Consider the following 19,646-nt stretch of genomic DNA (forward strand, 5'->3'; position numbering starts at 1 on the left):
GAGCACTACTGAAAAGGTAGCATGAGGCGAAGAAGAGGAGGCTGCAGTAATGATGTAGTAGGTAGGGAAGGACTCCTTGCACAATGTGTTTGCTTACCAGCCAAGTACTAACTGGCTCTAAATAAGCTCTCTTCAGTAATGTACTGACAGTAATTAAACATTGCCAAAATTGGTGTAAGTTCATTATAGTTAGAAGGTTTGGAAATCTTGGATCTAACAATCTTATTTATTCTATTGAGCCTTTGAATTTTTTTTTTCCTGACCACAAGAACTAATATCTCATTTATTTTTGGCAGAGCAAAGGGTTGATAATGGGGGTTGTCTGATTCTTATATAAACCTCATACTAAAAAGGAAGAAGCTCTAAGGGAAAAAGTAAATATCAAAGATATTTTACAGTCTGAGACTACACACAAAATATTACTAGTACTTTGACAGTTTTGGTTGCATATTGGTAATTGATTTAAAAGCAACTGTAGAATAAATTAAAAATACATTACATATATAAAATCTGTAACAGGATTCTATAAAATAAAAAAGTAAAACCTGTGCTTTTTAAAAGACGCTGAAGGACACCTTTATGATATTCAGACAGTGGGTATTGTTTATGGTCTAACTGAAAGAAGCTTACCAGATCTATGTCCAACAATTATTGCATTATAGCATGACCCAGTGCTACAAGGAAGTCAATTATTTAATAAAAGTTTGAATCACTGAAGTTTGTAAAAGAAGATGTTAAATCCTTCACTGTCAGCACTTCAAACCCTTATATATCAAACATTTTTAAAAAAATAATAAATCATTAGGCCACCACTTCTCAGAGTAGTAGCCTGTATAAATTCATAGAACAGAACTTTAAGTTGTTAGGAAGAGAACAGGTACTCCAGAAACTGACCCACTTCTGCATCGATTATTTTGTTTTATTTTTCTAATTGCATTCTTTCTATGCAGAATCCAGATCCAGAAGGATACACTTGTAAAATATGGCACATTAGGAAAATCTGGTGTATTTGGAAGGAATTAATAGAAGTTAAACTATTATAAAAAGTTGTCTGATCCATTTATGAAGCACATACAGTTTCAGATAGGTACAGATACAACAGGAGGTCATGGTGTATCATTTCAAATAAACCAGCAGCTATAGAAATACTTACTAAAACTTCTAGAAGCGCACAACATATCTGACCTGATTAAACTGGCATCCATTAAGGATATGGCCTAAGCCATGGTGGGTTGACCTTGGCTGGGGACCAGGTGCCTACCAAGCCTCTCTGTCACTCCCCTCCTCAGCAGAACCAGGGTGGGGCGGTGGGCTGCGGGGAAAATAGGATGGAAAAAACTTGTGGGTCAAGAAAAAGGCAGTTTAACAAAGCAGTGGAAAAGATCACATGTGTGGAAGCAGGAAGCAAAGGAAAACAAAAGATGTTATTCTCTACTTCTCATGAGCAGGCGATATTCAGCCACTTCCAGGGAAGAATAGCAGTTGCTCTGGAAGACAAATGTTGCAAATAACAAATGCCCCTCCTTCCTCCTACTTTCTCTTAGCTTTTATATTTGAGCAGACACCATACGGTATGGAATATCCTGTTTGGATGTCAGTTTGGGTCAGCTGTCCCGCCCAAGACCTTGCTCACCCCCAGCTTACTGGTGAGGGGTGGGGAAGGTCAGAGGGACAGACTTGATGCTATGTGAGTGCTGCTCAGCAGTAGCTAAAAGAAACACTGGTGTGTTATCATCACCTTCCTAGCTACCAACACAAAGCACAGCACTGTGAGGGCTGCTGTGGGGTTCAGCCAGACCCAATACACAGATGAACTACAGAGAAAGTTTCATACCAACTGCAGTGTACAGATTTGTTGTGTAAAACTGTCCCGATTTTGGCTGGGATAATTTTCTTCTTAGTGGCTGGTGCAGTACTGTGGTTTGGATTTGGTGTGAGAGCAATGTTGATAACACACAGATGGGTTTGGCTGTTGCTGGATGATGTTTATACTCAGTCAAGGACTTTTCACTTTCTGCCAGTGAGAGGGCTGGAGGGGCACGGGACACTGGGAGGGGACACAGCCAGGACAGGTGACCCGAACTGGCCAAAGGGATATCCCATACCATGGGACATCATGCTGAGTATATAAACTGGGGCAAGGAGAAGGAGGGGGATATTCAGCATTATGGCTTTTTTCTTCCCGAGATGGAGCCCGGCTTCCCTGGGGATGGCTGAGCACCTGCCTGCCCACGGGAAGTGGTGAATGAATCCCTTGCTTTGCTTTGCTTGCATGCGCGGCTTTTGCTTTACCTGTTAAACTGTCTTTACCTCAATCCCCAAGTTTTCTCACTTTTCTCATTGTCTCCCCATCCCACTGTGTGGGCAGTGAGTGAGCGGCTGCCTGGGGCTTGGCTGCCGGCCAGGGTTAAACCTCAACAAAAATGTCAGCCACTTAAATTTCCAAATTGGTGAGACTACAGCTCCTGTTATCAAAGCACATTATTTGATGTAAAACCCCAAACAGGTTTTGTAGCTAACAAAAAGGTAAACATGTCTATGCAGACTTTAACTTTGCAACCTATGTAGACTGCAAGTTTCAGCTGGTATTTGTTGGCCAAAATCTGTCACACTAAACAAGCATTGCATAACACTTCTCTCTCAACCTCTGATCTGGGCTCCACTCACCTAAATTAGGAGACAGAAGATAAGATCTCAGAGCGACTGTCAGGCATCTGTGACTTTGGAAATGAGACTGAAGTATATTGTCTTTTTTGCAAGTTGCTGAATTTAGGCAACTTCGTTGAAGACCTACGCAGAACTCTCAAGTGTGATTTCAGGTAAGACCAAAACTGCATTCATCTCTACCATAGAAAGGGGATAGCCAAAAGAAAAAAGCATATTTGTTGAATAAATCTTTTTTTATTCTGAACTCAAACACTTTTTATTCTACAAAAGCATCTGAAATGACATGGCATCTTGCGATGTACAATTATTCACTTTGATTAAAAATAATATCAGGTTCTTTATGACTATCAGTATTGCTCAACAGCTAAGTGGCAGAGTTCAGAAGTTTTTGGCTTACTGATCTGTTTGGCTCGAAGCTCCACCAGAGATAATATATGCATATCATAAATAATTCTTCTGTTTTCTAACAGATTTTCATATCCCACAATTATCTTCTACTTTGTGAAACTGTAGAACTTTACTTCTACCTAATGGGTCGTTTTCTTCAGGGCAAGAGGCAAATGACCTATTAGATTAAAAAAAATTATATCTGCATGCTTCTTTTTCCATGTCAAAGGAATGATCAGGAGAACATTTAGCAGCAGTAGTTCAGAGTGTAAAGGCTGTTGAAAGGCTGTTTTGACAGCAAGTCAAAGCTGTCCCATATCTTGTGGAGGAGACAGAGGAACAGGATCTCTATGATAAGCTTGAAGAAGGGGCTGAGCAGGTAGGTCCACCACAGCCCACCATGCTTCTTGCCCGTGTTGCTGTAGAGCCTGGGGCAATACTCCCCATTCTTCTCCCGGTTCTTCTTCTCCCAGTCCTCCCGGTAGGCCACGTGCATGATGACTAAGAGGGAAGGGCAAGTGACAAAGATGAGCTGCAGGGCCCAGAGTCGGATGTGGGAGATGGGGAAAAATTGGTTGTAGCAGATATTGGTGCAGCCTGGCTGCCATGTGTTGCAGTCAAAGTCCTCCTGCTCATCTCCCCCCATGCGCTCAGCTGCCACCACATAGACCAGCACATGGAAGACAAAGACCACAGAGAGCCAGATACGGCCAAAGGCTGTGGAGTATTTGTTGACCCCGCTGAGCAGAGCCTGCAGCATTTTCCAGTCCATGGTAGCTGGTGGAGACCAGAGTCACCCAACCTGGAGAAAGAGCAGCAGAAGCCATGGGTGAAGAGCAGTGGGAGATGGCCATGGGGCAGCTCATCTCTTGCTGCACTTAATCTCATTGACCTCCTGGACTGTCTCCCCAGCCATGTGCCACTTATTTGGGATGGAGGGACTATCTCACTTGCAGACAGTAAAGCCCATCCTCACACTCTCCTGTTGACAGAGGTGACTCAACCTCTCTGCACTTCCTTCTGGTGGAGCCTTTGCCGTAAAGGATGAGCCACCTGGCTCTGCTCAGCTGCAGCACTGGACCAGCACAGCTCCCGGGTTGCGCTGCCCAGGCTCGTCCTCTTCCCTCCCCAGGGTTTTGTGTGGCTCAGCCACACTCCCCTGCACCAGCACGTTTTGGGGATGGATGGGAACCTTTACCACTAGGAACACCCCAGGGGATCTCAGGCATGGTCCCAGCCTTCCCTGAGCTGCAGTTTCTACATGAGTAAAATGGGCTAAACCAGCCGCCATGCTTTGCTAACGCCAAGAGCTGAAGGGGAAGCGGCTGCTGCAGAGCTGGATGCTGGGGCATGGCAGGGATGGGTTTTCTTTCTCGCAGGTGATGCCTGAGGCAGCCCAAGTGTGGGTGAAAGCGGGGCTGCTGAAAGGGAGAGTCTGTACATGCTGCCGGCACCTCACCCTAGCTGGCACCCCGCTCCCGGCAGCGCTGCCGGCAGCCCCAAGGGCTTGTGCTGGCCAAAGCAGCTCTGCAGCTCGGCATGGGGCTGCCCCAGTGCAAACAGGGTGGCACGCTACGCCAGACCCAGAGCTTTACTGCTGCCTGGGTTTGCAAACCCAGGTGACTGTTAGCCGGAGGTGAGTTGGCCGCTGTTGACACTGTGCTGCTAAGGTGTCTCCCCTGACAGAGGGCTTCATGGAACGGCAGGCTGGGTCCGTCCCTGCTTTTAAGGTGTTGCTTTGAGCAATGCACACCACCACTGGTACGAGCATGGTGGGCTGTGCGGCGTAGGGGTGAAGACCAGAGTGAAGCATCACACGATCCTGTGGTAAGCAGGGAGGGCCAAGCTCTTGAAGGACAGAGCCAAGCACGAGCAATGATCAGAGGAGACTTTCTGCAACTCCTTTGCCTTTGCAAGAATTAATCTGGTTTTGCAAGGAACTGCCAAGTTCTGCGGGTCTGCCTGCCGGTGAGGACACACTGCAGGGCAGCTCCTTGCTTGCCACGGGAATGGTCTGGCTGTGCCTGCAGAGCTTCTGGGGGTCCACAGTGCTGGGCTGCTGGGGGTCCGCAGCGATGGGCTGCTGGTGGTCCACAGTGCTGGGCTGCCGGGGGTCCTCAGTGATGGGCTGTTGGGGGTCCGCAGCGATGGGCTGCTGGGGGTCCTCAGTGATGGGCTGTTGGGGGTCCTCAGTGATGGGCTGTTGGGGGTCCACAGTGATGGGCTGCTGGGGGTCCTCAGTGATGGGCTGTTGGGGGTCCTCAGTGATGGGCTGTTGTGGGTCCGCAGCACTTGGGCTGCTGGGGGTCTGCAGCAATGGGCTTCTGGGGGTCTGCAGTGCTGGGCTGCTTGCGGCTCTGGCAGGAGGAATGTGCTGAAGCCCCGCAGGAGCCCCAGCTGGCCCAGCAGGTTGGGGCCGGGGCCAGGGAGGCAGCACAGCAGCTGGTTCCAGTGGGACCACATCCCAGATATCACCAGCCCCAACATTTCATTTCTGTGTTTTCTAAAAGAGGTGCTTTGTGTAAGAAAAATGTGGGTTTTTTCCCAACAAATGCTTTGGTTTTGGCTGATGAAATGCCTGCCTGGGGCGTACAGGACAACCCAGGAGCCAACAGGTAGCTCCAGTTCCAGGCCAGATCAAAAGCTTCCTTCAACCCCAAGCGCTAATTCCTTCCTTTCCAGCTACTCAGGTCAATCAGCACCATGCACTTGCATCCCCCCGCAGGAGCTGCTGCCCAGTGCCCCCCGAGACGTACCTGGAGGCGGCTCAGGCTCCTTCCCCGCCCAGGGCATGGCTGAGGGCACAACGACACACAGATGATCCGAGTCCTCTCCTCTGAGGAGAGCCGTGTGACGTGGCGAGATGTCCTGGGGCTGTGGGGAAGGATCAGAGCCTGGAGTACTGCCTGGAGCCCATGGGGCTGCCTGGGAGCCCATCCCTGGCCAGGGCCACCCCACAGAAAGCCCCAAACCCACCGCCATGCTCCCACGCTGCTGGCCTAGGGTCGCACCAAGAAGCACAGCTGAGCCGAGCTGGGGTCCTGTGCCAGCACGTGCCAAGTGCCAGGGCAGCACCTCTGCCCATGCTCACACACCTTTGCTCACTGCCCCGTCCAAAACCAGATCCTCCTCCCCTGCAAACCCCGGCAGCGAGCCAGGGTGGGGAGCAATTGCAGCGCTCCCACCCAGCCCTTTGCTTTAAAATGGGGAGAGGGGAGCTGCTGCTTTTCCCCTCCTCAGCCAAAAGCTTGCACCGATGGCTGGTGCCTGGAGCCCTTGCACGCCCCAAGAGCCCGTGCCCCCTCACCAACCTGCCAAATCACCCATGCCCCCAGCCCCGGTGCCCTGCTGGCGATGCCACCCAGCACCCACCTGCCTCCCAGTGCCGGCTCCAGCCATGGACCCCTGGTGGGGTGGGAAGGGGACATGAGCTCTGTGTTGAGCCCATGCCAGGCTACGGTGTACGGCACCGTGGGAGCCCCGCAGCCTGGCTGGCACTGGCTGGCAGCCAGGCGGAGCAGGGGCAACACTCCAGGTGTGCTCCGCTCTGCCTGCAGTGCCGGTTTGCCTCCCACGAAGCCCAGCACCCTCACCAGCCCCCAGCGTGCCAGCCTGCTGCATCACCACCGGGTCCTGCCCCGCGTGGGTGGAGGGTGCTGGGCACGAAAGCACCCAGCTCCTGCCTGGGGTAAACACAGCAGAGCAGGGCTGTGCACTTTCTCGGGGAGGGCTCAGCCTCTCTTGGTCCCCAGGGAGGGTGGTGGGAGAGAGGAGCAGGGCCTGGGATGGTCATTCCTGCTCCTTGGGATGCCATGCTGTGCCACCCCCCTCCATTACCCCCCGGGGTGCACAGCCCCATGGGCCAGGGACCCCAGCACTGCCTGTGGGGTCCTGACATAGCACTGCACGGTGTCGGGGTCCCCACCTTTGGCCACCATAGGCACAGGTGCCCCAGCCAGTGCACAGCTCTCACCTGCACCCCGTTAGCACTGTGGGGTCTGTCCCCCCACAACCTGCAGGTCCCCAACAGCCCTGTGAGCACCCTGCACCGCTGCCCAGCGCGCTGGAGGTACCTGCCCAGCCAGTAAAGGGTCAGAGAGAGGTGGCCAGATCCAGACAGATCTCCGAGTAGGGATGCTCTTTCCCAGCTGTGTCTCTGCAGCTCTCCTGTGTACCCAGGTTTTTGTCCGCAGCGCTGAGTGTGTGTGTGGGGGGAGCGGAAAGGTAGTTTGTTCTGTTCCCAGTAACTGGGTGAGTCTAGCAAACAGCTCCTGTAGAGGTTCTTGTCTGCGTACGTGCACACACACGCTTGGGTTGAACAATAAAGGCGGGTCAAATCCTGCAATGAGATCAATGGAGCCGGATTCCTCTGCAAGCAGCAGCAGCGGCTCCTGCCAGGTGATACTCTGTCCCCCGCATGGGTGGCACTGCAAACCCAGCAGAAACCCCAGGCAAGACCAGGGCAGACGGGGCTCACATCAACTGTTGCTAAGAATCACAAATGATGCAATTATAACACACTTTTAAAAATTATTTTGCCTTAGTAATAGTTTTGCAACAGCTTATCGGTGTCCCCAACCTACAACAACATGCAGCCACCACCCTGCCAGCGTCAGGGCGTCCCAAGTGTGACCTTTCCCAAAGAATGGCAGGGTCCCCACCCAGCAGGACCCTGCCCTGCTCCAGTCGCATCCGCATAGAACCTGGGATGTGTCCCTAAGAGGGATGTCCCTCTCCCCAGGGTGGCTCCCAGGAGGCTGGGTCGTCCCCCCCGCCGCCTGGGCAGCGGGGTGCCCTGCTCAGCCTCCCCATGTGGAGCAGCCCCATTTTGATGTGGCCCGGGCTGTCCCAAGGCTTTCCTAGCATCACACCACTGTTTTCCCAGCTGCTCCCTGGCCTGTGGAGCCCCACGCGGCACCTCGCTGGGGTCACCCCTCCCACAGGGACATGTTTGAGGAGCCCCACCGGGTTCCTGATGCTCTGAGAGGTTTGTTCCCTGCACTCGGGCCACTCAAGGAGCCACTCACCCAGTGGCTTTTTGGCTCCAGGAGGACAAATAAAGCATGTGGGAGTTTGTCAGACTGGAGACACTGAGGCCACAGGAGTGGAGCCCACGAGACCCAAAGCAAACCCTGGTGGGAGCCTAGGGGTGTGGAGTGGGGTGAGCCCAAGGAGGGGTCCTTCACTCCGGACTGAGCAAAGCTGTGGAGCAGCTGGGAGCTCCCCCTCACCCAGGAACTGGTCCTATCAGCAGGATCAGGAATTTGAGCTATGTTGTTGCAGAGAGCCAGAGCTCTGCCAGGAATCTGGGGGCTGTGGCCTTCAAGATGACAAACCCAGGAGAGAGGGAAGATGGCAAGTCTGATTTCTTGAGACCACCGGTGGGTCTGGTTTCTTGAGAAGGCAGCAGCTCCCTGCCCCACGGTAAAACCCGGCAAGGGGCAGGTGAAGAGTGGGGTCAGATCCCCCCAGCAGCCTCTCCCCTGCAATTTTAGAATTTCAGGAGAGGCAACAAAGTTCAGAGAGGCAGAAGATTTCCCCTAAGGCAGTTGGTTGGGGAATGGAAACACCCCCATATTTTGCAGCACTGAGCTGGGTATTTGGGTGTCCCAGCAAAGGACAAATCCCTGTGCCCCCTCCACCACCCCTCTGATCCGGCACAGGGACAGGGACAAGGCACCAGGGTGCTTTGGTAGCTTTCAGCACTGGGGACACCTTGGAGGAGCTTTGGATGTGTGCCTGGAGTATGTCACCCTGCTCCGACTTGGTGGGGTGATGGGTGAAAGGCTTCTTCAGTGCCAGACGTGAACACTAAAAACACCCAGCGACTTCCAGTGCCCCGACTTTGGGTCCTCCATAAAGGAAAAATCCAAGCAGAGGAGCAGGCGGCTGCCAAACCAGCAGGAAAACCTCAAAGTCTCTTTAAAAGCATCTTAAACAGGGCATCGCAAGAGACAGCACTCAGCCACCCACCAGGGTTGGGACCCAGCCCTGACTTTTATCTCCAGCTCCCTGTCTGCCAGCAGCATCCCAGCCATCCCGCTCCAGGGCCATGTCCAAGGGGACAAGGCCTCCCCCACAAGTGCTGGGGCACAGGAGTCACGGGAGCCTGGGAGCTGGCAGCTGCTCGCACCGGCATGCTGGACGTAAATCAGAGAATTTCTCTTCAATTCCCAGCAAAGAGGCAGTTTTCAGGCAGGGAAGAAAGAAGCTTCCTCTGGGAAGGGCAAGCTACCCCGGACCCGCGCCACTGCACACATGAGCCCCTCCACATCCCTGGCTGGGCTGCAGTTAGTGATGCTTTTGTTTTAAATCCCCGCTCCCCAAAATTCAGGGGGGCCTTCTGGGCACCCCACAAGCAAATACAACCCCCTGTATGATGATGCAAAGTCTGAACAATATTTAGCTTTTATGGTGACATTCCCCAGTTGATTTGTTTTACCTCCAGCACCAATCCTGCCTCTCAACCCAGCGCTCTGCGTCCCAGGAGGTGGCACAGCCCCCAGCCCCTGGCTTCTGCAGCACCAGCTGGGGCAACCTCAGGTCCCCTTGGTGTGGAGCACAGAAACACATCAGAGAGCAGCAGCCAAACACTCCCATTTGTCCGGCCAGCCACCACTGATCCCAAGCCTGGATGGTGCAAGACGTCCGGAGCTTTGCGGAGCGGCTGCAACACTTGCTTCGAGCGAGATAAAGCAGAGCAACAACAAATGGCATCAACAAACTGGATCGTCGGGTCTCTCGCAACGGGCAGCAGCTCCGGCTGCTGCTTTGATGTTGGGAAGCGGGGCAGGCAGGCAGGGTGGTTGTTCTGGGTCTCATTCCTGCCACGATTAGGGCTTGCAGCTGGGGAACACCTTGTGATTTTGTTAATCGAGGACAGCCTTGATCAAGAGCTGCCAACCTTGGTTGAAAACAGACAGCCCAGCACTAGGTCTTTAAATCAGAGGCAATGGCTAGCACACAAAGAACAACTTGTATCCTCTGGCATTAAAGGCTTCGGTAAAGAAAATTTTCAGGTGGATGATGCAGCAAGCAGAGCAACAAGAGTGGGCAGAGGGAAAGCAGAGATCACAGCTTCACTTAAAAAGGGATGGAAGAAATGCACCCATATTTCACCACCTGCCTCTCTTACCCCAGAGATCTCCAAACTCACTGGTGCCAGTGCAAGGAGCTGCTGTGTGCCCAGAGGTTCCCGGGCCGGTGGCAAGGATCACCCCAGGGCTCCTCCACCATCCCCACCCTCGTGGGTGGCCAGTCTGGTCCCTGCCCTCCCATCCAGCCACACTGCAGCCCTGCTTTCCCACAGCATCCCCCCGGCTGTAGCGGTCCCTCTGCCTCCCTCTTCAGTGCATCCAGGCTGGCCTCTTGCTCCAGGGTGGGCTGTGGGAAGGGGGTCAGCTTTGCCTAACAAGGGTCTCAGGTGGGAGCTGGTGCATTGGGTCAGGCATGCTGCAAAGCGGTGGTAGCTGCAATGACCGGCCCCAGCCCAAAAGGACACGGTGACAGCATAACCCCGCCCCATGCCGCTTCCTTTGCAGCAGAGACAGTAGGAGCTGGGGCTGCGATGCTCATGGAAAAAATAATAATCGCACCCTCTAAATAAAGCGAAATCAGTAACAGATCAAGCTGCATGTTCAATGTTAATGTTACTTATGAGTGCATTTGCCATGAAATTATTGTTAATTATTCATCCCAGCTAATGCTCTGTTGCTGTTGATGGCCTTAGAAACTGCAGTACCACCTGAGTCATGGCAGAGCGCGACATATTACAGCAATAAACGAGATCATATTCTGCCATTTAACGTTATTGTTTAATCAATGGTTAGGGTGTTTTCCCTCTCCTTTATTCGGCTGTTTTGCTCGGGTGTTTTCTCTGGCCAGGCAGGAAGAGCCAGCAGCCCACAACGGGCTCTGCCTGCCCAGCTGGATCCTCACCCCGGCACTTTGCCGCGGTGGCTGCCACACCAAGCACATGCTCTTTTCCCCACTCCGCTAATGAATGTCATTAATGAAGAACCTATCAGTCTGAAATGGCCCTGACACCCGTGGTCTGGCTTACGCATGGTGAGGGATAGGGAGAGAGGTTCCCCAGGGGGGTGGAGGGTGCCTGTCCTGGCTGGCCCCTTTCCCCCACCACCTCTACCACCTCTGAGCTGGTTTGAAAACTTGTGACATGTTTAAATTGCTCCAGCCGGTCCCTGGCAGCCCACGGCCGCAAAGGGCTGTGCCACCTGTGGGTCCCTGGGGATGTTGACACCTTTGGGTGTGCCTGTCTGTGCCCAGCAGCCCATCTTAAATCAAGAATGTATTTTTTTTAAAGCCTGGGATTACAGGAAGATAATTAAGGTGTCCTTGCTCGCTTGCATCCAGTACTTGGATGAGCAAGAGTTTTGCCGTTGGCTTGCTGGGTGCAAGGACCAGTGCTTCCCCAGGCAGCGCAGCCCTTGTACCACTCCATACACCCCAAAAACCACCCGCCTAGCCTTGGTGCTCCCCCTCTCTGGCCAAAGCCATTGTTCATGTCCAATTCCAGGGGCTGCTCCAATTTTTGGTGGCTTTTCTCCAGCAGACCTAAGCCTGCAGCTGGTGGTTTGTCAACGTGGCTGGTCCAAACCCAGCCTGGAGCAGCTGGTGGGAATGATGCCTTCCCAGGGGTGATGCAGCCCTTACTCCCCTCTTGACAGCGCTGTGCCGGAGGAGCAGGAGAACAACCGCTTTGGCCATCGCTTCTGAGGTACAGAAATTTTTATTCATTGCAAGGATACCCCCAGGATCAGCTAAGCCAGCCTGGCTGGGAAGGGCTTGACCTCTGAGCACCGCTGCCAGTTCACAGCCACCACAGAGCTGCTTGTGGGCTCTCGGGGACTACACGTGTCCTACAGCACCCAGATTCACCCCAAATTCAGCAGAACGATGTAACATGCCTTCCTCAGAATGGGACAGGCAGAAAGCCCTGGGGCACAGCCTGACTCCAAGGTGCTGCCACCCCCAGCACTCCTGCACCAGGGGATGGAGGAGGAGGAAGATGAGGGGGGCAAAGGTGCAGGGCAGGTAAGTGACTCCTGCTTTCCCCTGGGCAGCTCTAGGAAAGAGACTCCTCCTCAGGCAGCGTGCCAGGGATGGAGGCTGTGGGGGGGATGGAGGCTGTGGGGGGTTTGTAGTCCACCCCATGGAAAACCTGCCCCTCCATGCCTGCAGGTTCGGTGCAGGAGAGCGGGCAGTCCTGGCTGTGCCGACAGCTCTCCACGCTGCTGGCTCGCAAGCACTCGCAGCACCGCTTGCCTATCAGGTAGGTGGCCTCGATGATGCTCAGTACAATGCAGATGCAGGTGGTGACCACCACGAAAAGGGTGAAGATGTTCTTCTCAGTGGGCCGGGAGATGAAGCAGTCTACCACATTGGGGCAGGGGGGCAGCTCACACTTCACCACCCGGGGCAGGGTGTAGTTCCTGTAGAAGCGGTAGAAGATGTAGAGGAAGACCACATCCACGCCGGCCTTGAAGACCAGGCTGAACAGGTAGGTCCACCACAGTCCTCCCTGCTTCTTGCCAGGGTTGGAGTAGATGCGGCGGCAGTTTTCCCCGCTGGCGGCAAGGTGCCTCTGTTCCTTGGCTTCCCGGTAAGCCACATGCATGATGACCAGGAGGGATGGACAGGTCACTAGGATGAGCTGCAGGGCCCAGAGGCGGATGTGGGAGACGGGGAAGAAGTGGTCGAAGCAGACGTTGGTGCAGCCCGGCTGCTGTGTGTTGCAGTCAAAGTCCTTGTGGTCATCGCTCCAGACCCGCTCAGCCGCCACCACGTAGACCAGCAGGCGGAAGATGAAGACGAGGGAGAGCCAGATGCGGCCGAAGGCTGTGGAGTACTTGTTGACCCCGCTGAGGAGCCCTTCGAACACCTCCCAGTTCATGGTCCCCTGATGCCCTTAGCTAGTCTGCAAGGAGAGAGAAGACACAGTGACACCAAAGAAGCAGCGAGAGGTCCCCATCAGAGCACCTGTGTGCCCCCCAGCACTGAGCCATGCTGCCCCGGTGGCCCTGCAGACAGTCTCTGGTCTTTGCTCGCATGTGGGGACATGCACTGACATGTGTCCAGCACAGGCTTGGTCCGGGTGATGTGTCCCTGGCAGAGCACCGTCCCCCACGGCTGGGTTATGGGGACCCAGAAAAATGTGCCTGTCCTGCTCCCGCAAAAGCATCCTTCAGCCACCACCAGCTATGCTCCACGGCTGAGCCCTCTGCCATACTGCACCGCCCGCCTCATCTCTCACCTCCTTGCCCAGGTATTTGTTATTAATTTTCCTTATGTTGCCAGGGCCTGGGCCAGGAAGACAGCAAATAGGAGCAGCCGGGGCATGACTCACCCAGCAGCTCCGTGGCTCTACCACCACCACGTCCTCTCCCATCGCTGGAATCTGCTGTGATCGTCTCCACTCTCCCACCCGGGCAGCATGGGAAGAGCCCTGCACTGACCTGCACCGTGCCCGTGCACTGGGGGAGGCCACGGTAGGCATAGCACGGCATGGTGCAGCACGGCACAGGATGGCACAGCATGGCACGGCATGGCACAGCATGGCGCAGCAAGGAAGTGCACACTGGGGAGCAGAGGCAGTGGGCATGCTGGCAGGGCTTCACCGCCCGGGGCAAGGCTGAGGTGCTGGCCCAGGGCTGGGTGGCTGCGATATTCTCATCAGCCCCTACCAGCCCCAGGACCCTGATTAGCTGATTTGACCCTGGACTGCATCGTGCCGGATAAACGCACCCCATGCGGTGTGGGGCTGCAGCTGAGTGGGACTCCCGGGGCTGTATTTGGCACCGACTCTCTTAAACATTTTACCTGTCAGCAAAACAACAAGCTTCCCCCTCGCTGACAGAGCTCTCAGGATTGGACGCATCCCACAGCTCTGCACAGCCCGGCCCATGCAACGTGCCTGGGGGCAGGGCTGGGGCGGCCGCACGTGGTGGTCCCCGGGCACCTAGGCGGGTCGGTCCCCAGGGACACAAGCAAAGCCCAGGTCTCTCCTTCCCTGTGCACACTGCACCCATCACCCTGGCGTTGGGTCGGGGCCTGCAGCGTGCACCCTGCAGTGAGCGCACCTGCCCCAGCCCCAGCCCCACCTTACCAGGGCAGGGGGTGCAGCAGAGGAATGTTTTCACGCTGCTTACCGGCCGGGCGTCCCTGTGCCAAGGCCGATGGTGCTGCCGGTCGGTGCTTGGCCACGGCAGGATTGCATCTCCCGGTGTGACAGGTGCCAGCACCGTGTGAGTCACCCTGGGATCCTGGGAGCCAGGAGAAGATTCCCAGGAGGAAGGGACGAGGTTCGAGTCAGATCCCCACGTGTCCCCGTGGGCTGCCAGATTTCCTGGGGCGAAGGGCTGTTCCACCGCGTGCAGGGGCCCGATTCCGCTGCTGTGCTGGGAAGGGCTGCATCAGCCGCCCCACCCCAGGGGAGGGTGGGTGCTCAGGGCCGTCTGCCCTCTGCTGCTGCAGGGGTGCTGGGGTGCACAGCACTGTCTGGAGTCCCTCCATCCCCTCCTTGCGCCTGTCTGCCCTTGCTTGGACCTGCAGCAGTGACAGTGACATGCCTGAAGCCCTGGCAGCCCTGCCTGAGGCACCGGGAGCCGCTCAGACCAGTACCTTCCTTTATAATCCCTTTTTACTCAAACTTTGCACCATGGCCATAAGTTAAGAGCTTTTTTCCCCTCCCCACCTTCTGATGAGTGGGCAGCAGTTGATTATTTCACCAGAAATGAATTAACCACTTTCCCTGTGCTCCCCTCACCTGCAAGCCGGTACGAGCTTCTTCCCCATCACCCCCTCCCGGTCACCAGAGCCCAGGAGCCCTCCCAAGATGAGCCCCCAGCTCAGAGAACCCCCTTTTTGGGCCTGACCACTGGCTCACAGCTCTGGGGCACAGCAGGGTGCACAGAGCAGGGTGGCAGGGGTGGGGGGTCAGATGAGTGGGGGTCCATGGAGCGGGTGCTGCTGTGTGGGGTGCAAGTGCTCAGGTACAGCTGGAGTCATTTGAGGAGCAAACACATGTTTCATTTGCAATTCTGCTGGGTTTTTTTTTTTTGTTTTGTTTTGTTTGTTTGTTTTTAAATGTAGAGAAACAAATCAAAACAGCTGTAAAGTAAATTGCCACTGTTTGTGGATGGCTTCAGGGAAGAGTTCTGCAGTTTGAAATCAAATAAGACCATTTTCATTTTTTTTGACATGCCTGTGTGGTGGCTGTGCTGGGAAAGGTGCTCCGGGGGGCTGCATCCCACCCCAGGCAGGCAGGGAGGGCACAGAGCAGCACCCATCCCACCAGCACCCAGCAGTGGTGGGGGGGATGTTCTGCATCAGGCACCCCCAAGCTTGCAGGTGTCTGAAGGGGGTCTCGTGGTGTGCTGCTTTCTGGGTCAAAATCCCCTCTTTAGGGGAGCTGCCAGGTGTGGTGGGTAGTTGATGCTGGTGTTGGGCTCCAGGCAGAGCACCCGACGGCCCTCCTGGGAGGGTGGGCACGGCCATCATGGACCCCCCCTTGACCCCCTGCCCTGCTTTGACAGTAGTATGAGAAGGTGAGTGGCCACGCAGCTTTCCTCCACGTCCTGCTGGTCAGGACTGTCCAGCCAAGGCGAAGCGGAGATCAACCCCCATCTGCCTGGAAAATACCTGGCTGATGCACAAAACAAATAAACAGAGAGAAAACCAGGGAGAGAGGTGAAGCAAGAGGCAGGAGCTGCTGTCGCCTCTCCCGAGCAGCTGGCAGGGCTGCCAGCGAGCTCCCACAGCCGGAGCTGCCATCCCACCGCTGGCATCTGCTGGAAATTCCAGTTTCCCAGAAGCAGAAAATGGGGGTGCCGAGGGCTCACCCTCCACCAGCCCAAACCAGCCAGCCCGTGTGAGTCCGCGGGGCTGGGAACGCAGAGGTGTATTAATGGCAGCGCTTTATCTTCCAGGAACAAGCCCCATTAGTACATTTTCACTACAACATGAAATATTAATAACACTTTGCATTTATATAGCGTCATTCATCCAGGAGTCACCAGCCAAGCTCTTGACATAAATCAAACATCACAGCCCACTCCGGAGGAGGCAGGTAAATAGGGTTATACCCATTTTCCTGCTGCACACTCTGAGGCACAGGGTTTCCTCCAGCACACCAGCTTTTTGTGCTGATGCCTGCCATGGGGGAGACCACCAGCGCTCTGCCCACCGTCAGAGCATGCCACCACGCTAAAGCTCATGGGGCCACCTGCCATGCCTGCGACATCTCCCTCCAGCCCCAAGTTTTGTTATTGTCAGACAGAAGTTGCTGTAGAAAAGCAAAACGCTTCCTCGGGCCACTGGCCTGTTGCTTTTTCCTTGAAGGTTTTGGAATTGCAAGAAAAATTTTTCCACTTCGTAAAATAATAACAACAACAACATTATTTAGAGCTTTTTTTTTTTTTTTTTTTTTTTTGTTGTTGTCCTTTTTGGCCCCTTCCTTGACAGATTTTGCAGACATGAAGCACAGCAAACCTTGTGCCTGTCACTTCACAGCTGGAGGCTATTCTGCTCCCCGGGAAGCCAAGGGCATTGCTGGGTGATATTTCAAAGCATCTCCTGTCCTGCTGCCAGCATCTGCCCGACCCCACGTGAGTGATGCATTCCCGCTGGCTCCAGCCCATCTCCAGGCTCAGGTGCCTTTGCTGGGAATGCCAGCAACCAGGCTGGGGCACGCCAGGTGGCCAGCAGCTGTTTGGGGGTTATTGGCTTGGATTAAAAATAATAGAAATAATAGTCAAGGAAGGAAATGTGTTTTACATTTGCGCTGTGAAGAGTGAGCTGTCTGGGTCCTCTCTTCAGAGGAGGACCCTACAGGCATGTGGCTGCTCTCCAGGACCATCTGCTGAGCTTCAGCAGCTCCAGGGACTTGCAGGGTCCCAGCAAACCCAGCTCCCAGGCACTGCAATGACCAGGCAGGTCCCAAGGTCTCTGCTTCACTTTCCATCAGGTGAAACCACTGGTGACAGTTAGGTTTTCTGCTGAAAAGTTCACTGTTGTTTAAAAAAAAAAGTCCAACTGAGGAAGTTTTGGGGACATAGCCCAAACAGCCGTGGGCTGCAGCAGCTCCTCAGCAGCACTGGCTGGTGCTGAGCTACCGCTCCTCCAGGTGCTGCAGTATTGTGCTGATGGTGCAGGGAGGGGAGGCATTCGGTGCGGTTAGGAAACCTGTCAGCCCACAGACAGCTGGGCCCTGACACAACCCGTGGGCTCCTGCGGCGTGAAAGAGCAAGCAGAAAACCAGTGGGCTATTTTCACCTTATTAAAGAGACTTATATTTAAGCCCTCCTTCAGATCTGTACCACAGAATGACAGCAAAGGCTTTTACACACTAACTCGGCAGTAATCGCTTCTGCTGTCAGTGATGTTGCATGCAGATGTTGGTTAGCAGGGCGAAATCCCATTACTGATGCTGGATAAATACAGAAAAATAGGTCCTGGGTGAAGTTACAGAGTGGGTGGTGAGCGGCAGGGAGTCTGCTCAGACCAACCGCCACCACTCACGTTACCCAGCACCATTGCTATTCAAAGGAGGCACCTCGTTTGCAGATAATTAAAAAAAAAACCAAACAGATTAATGAAAACTGAACACACCAAGCAGGCTGGACATTGCCTAAACCGCTGGAAAAGTCCAGTGAGCATCTGCTCTGTACCTGGGTCATCACCTGCACCTGTCCCCATCGCCACCAGCTGCTCTCGCCCATCCTGGGGCTCACGCTGGGAGGGTCACCACCTCTCCATGCTGCCAGCACCTTGCGGGACTTGCAAAAAACCCAGGGATTTTCTCAAGGGGCTCCCCCACTTTGTTGGCCTCCAGCTCTAGCAGGGGGTGCAAAGGGTGGTGAAAGGTCCTGCTGATGCTGGTGGCTCAGGGACACATGCCATGGGACCGACCCCCCAGCCCCCCGTCTGCATGGGAAGAGCCAGCACAGCCCCAGTGCCACAGCCAAGGGCTCAGGAGGGAGAGGGGCACAAGGGTGCAGCCCCCATTTTTAACAGGTCCTACAGGGCCCTGGGGGGGGGAACGTCTCATCCAAAGCGCTTCATGCAACACTACTGGGGAAGGAGGGAGGATGCAATTACAGGAGGATGGTGAGAAGGCGGCTCTGCTAACAAGGCCGACAGCAATTAAACCACCCTGCTGGCACAGCAGTGGGTGAGGGCAGCGTGCTAATGAGGAGGGGGCTGCGGCACCCGAGGAGAGCAGTGCTGCCTGGCGAAGGCATCTGGATCCAGCGTCACTGAAGAGATGCTGTGCAGGGGCTGCGGGGCTGCCGTGGGTACCGCCGGGTGTGGGCAGCTGCAGCTCAGAGCAGCCACGTGCCGCACCCCACGGTGCCCACCACAGGGATGCTGAAAGGACCTTTTCGCTGCCTCATGGCATCATCAACCCCAAGCTGCCCTAAGAGGCTGATCAACCCTGCAGCTTCCCTTGGCACAGGATTCCTTCATGTGGCCAGGACGGTGGTTTGCAGATATGCTGGGTCTGTTTAGAAGCTCTCCCACAGCAAACCTGCACTCAAGGACTGTCTGGATGAGAGCAGGCAAACCCCCCACGGCCCAGCCCGGCAGTGGCGATCTGACATGGCCAGAACCCATTAATCTGCTAACACTTACAAGTGAGACTGCAGGGAGTAACCTCATTTCTAGGGAGAGCTTAATTAATCATGGAATCAAATTGACTCGATGAGATGGTTTGCTAGTGAGGAGATAAAGTCACATGGGCAGTGGTGGCTGAGGATGGGGACAAGGTTAGCAGGGACCTGGCATGGCAGGTGATGGTGGGGAGCAGAGAAGGGGACAGGGGGACGGGGCATGCCTGTCCTGCAAATCCTTTCTCTCTGCTGGGAAGCAAATGAGCGGGGCACCGAGGGGAGATGCTGCTGTGGCACTTTGCCCCTAAGAGGGCAGAAAGAAGAGCGTTCCCAGTGTGCAGACCTTGCCCCTGCAGCGATGGCAAGGGGAGAATCTGGAGGACAAGCTGGAGGGGACCACGGGCAGTCACACAGTCCTAAATCCCAGGCAGGGAGGTGTTGGGGTCCTGGGATGCTCTCAGAGTGGAAGCAGAATCCAACCCAGCCCTGGCTGACTGCCATGAAGGGGCCCAGTTTAGCCTGTATTGGGTCATTTGGCCAAATAATCATCGTGCAAATGACATCTTTGCTCTTGCTGCTGACCTTGGCGGCATTCAAATGGGCGACCTGCAGGTCAAAGTCTTTATATCCTATTACCAGTCTCCTGAGTCATGCCTGTCCCCTGGTAAGTTATATTATTTTGGAATGGCAGCTAAATGGGAAAGAGGTCATGCTCCCAGTATGGCGACAATAGGACATGACAGCACTTTTTGAGTGATTAAGCCTCAGGTGATGTCAGGGCTACAAGACAAGTGGCTGAAGGCTGAAAGAGTTTAATCACCCTGGACATGTCATTGCATCCTGTGCTCCATCCTGCTAGGGTGGGCTTTTAGTGTGAAATGGGAGCAACAGGAAAAATAATCCAGCCCAACCCGTGGACCCACCAGTTAGCTATCCATGCTGCAGGTACCACTGTTAATAATC

General features: G+C 54.6%; 2 protein-coding genes across 2 annotated transcripts; both read right to left on the reverse strand.

Moving 5' to 3' along the window:
• Positions 1-3,301: 3,301 nt before the first annotated feature.
• LOC101922264 (gap junction beta-3 protein-like) lies at positions 3,302-3,826 on the reverse strand. The gene has a single exon (XM_005241143.2). It carries the CDS (start codon positions 3,824-3,826, stop codon positions 3,302-3,304), a length of 525 nt encoding a protein of 174 aa, XP_005241200.2.
• Positions 3,827-12,139: 8,313 nt separating this feature from the next.
• LOC101921572 (gap junction beta-5 protein-like) lies at positions 12,140-12,967 on the reverse strand. The gene has a single exon (XM_005238534.2). The coding sequence runs from the start codon at positions 12,965-12,967 to the stop codon at positions 12,140-12,142; it is 828 nt and encodes a 275-aa protein (XP_005238591.2).
• Positions 12,968-19,646: the final 6,679 nt, after the last annotated feature.

This window comes from Falco peregrinus, chromosome 3, assembly GCF_023634155.1.
Source record: "Falco peregrinus isolate bFalPer1 chromosome 3, bFalPer1.pri, whole genome shotgun sequence".
NCBI classification, from domain to species: domain Eukaryota; kingdom Metazoa; phylum Chordata; class Aves; order Falconiformes; family Falconidae; genus Falco; species Falco peregrinus.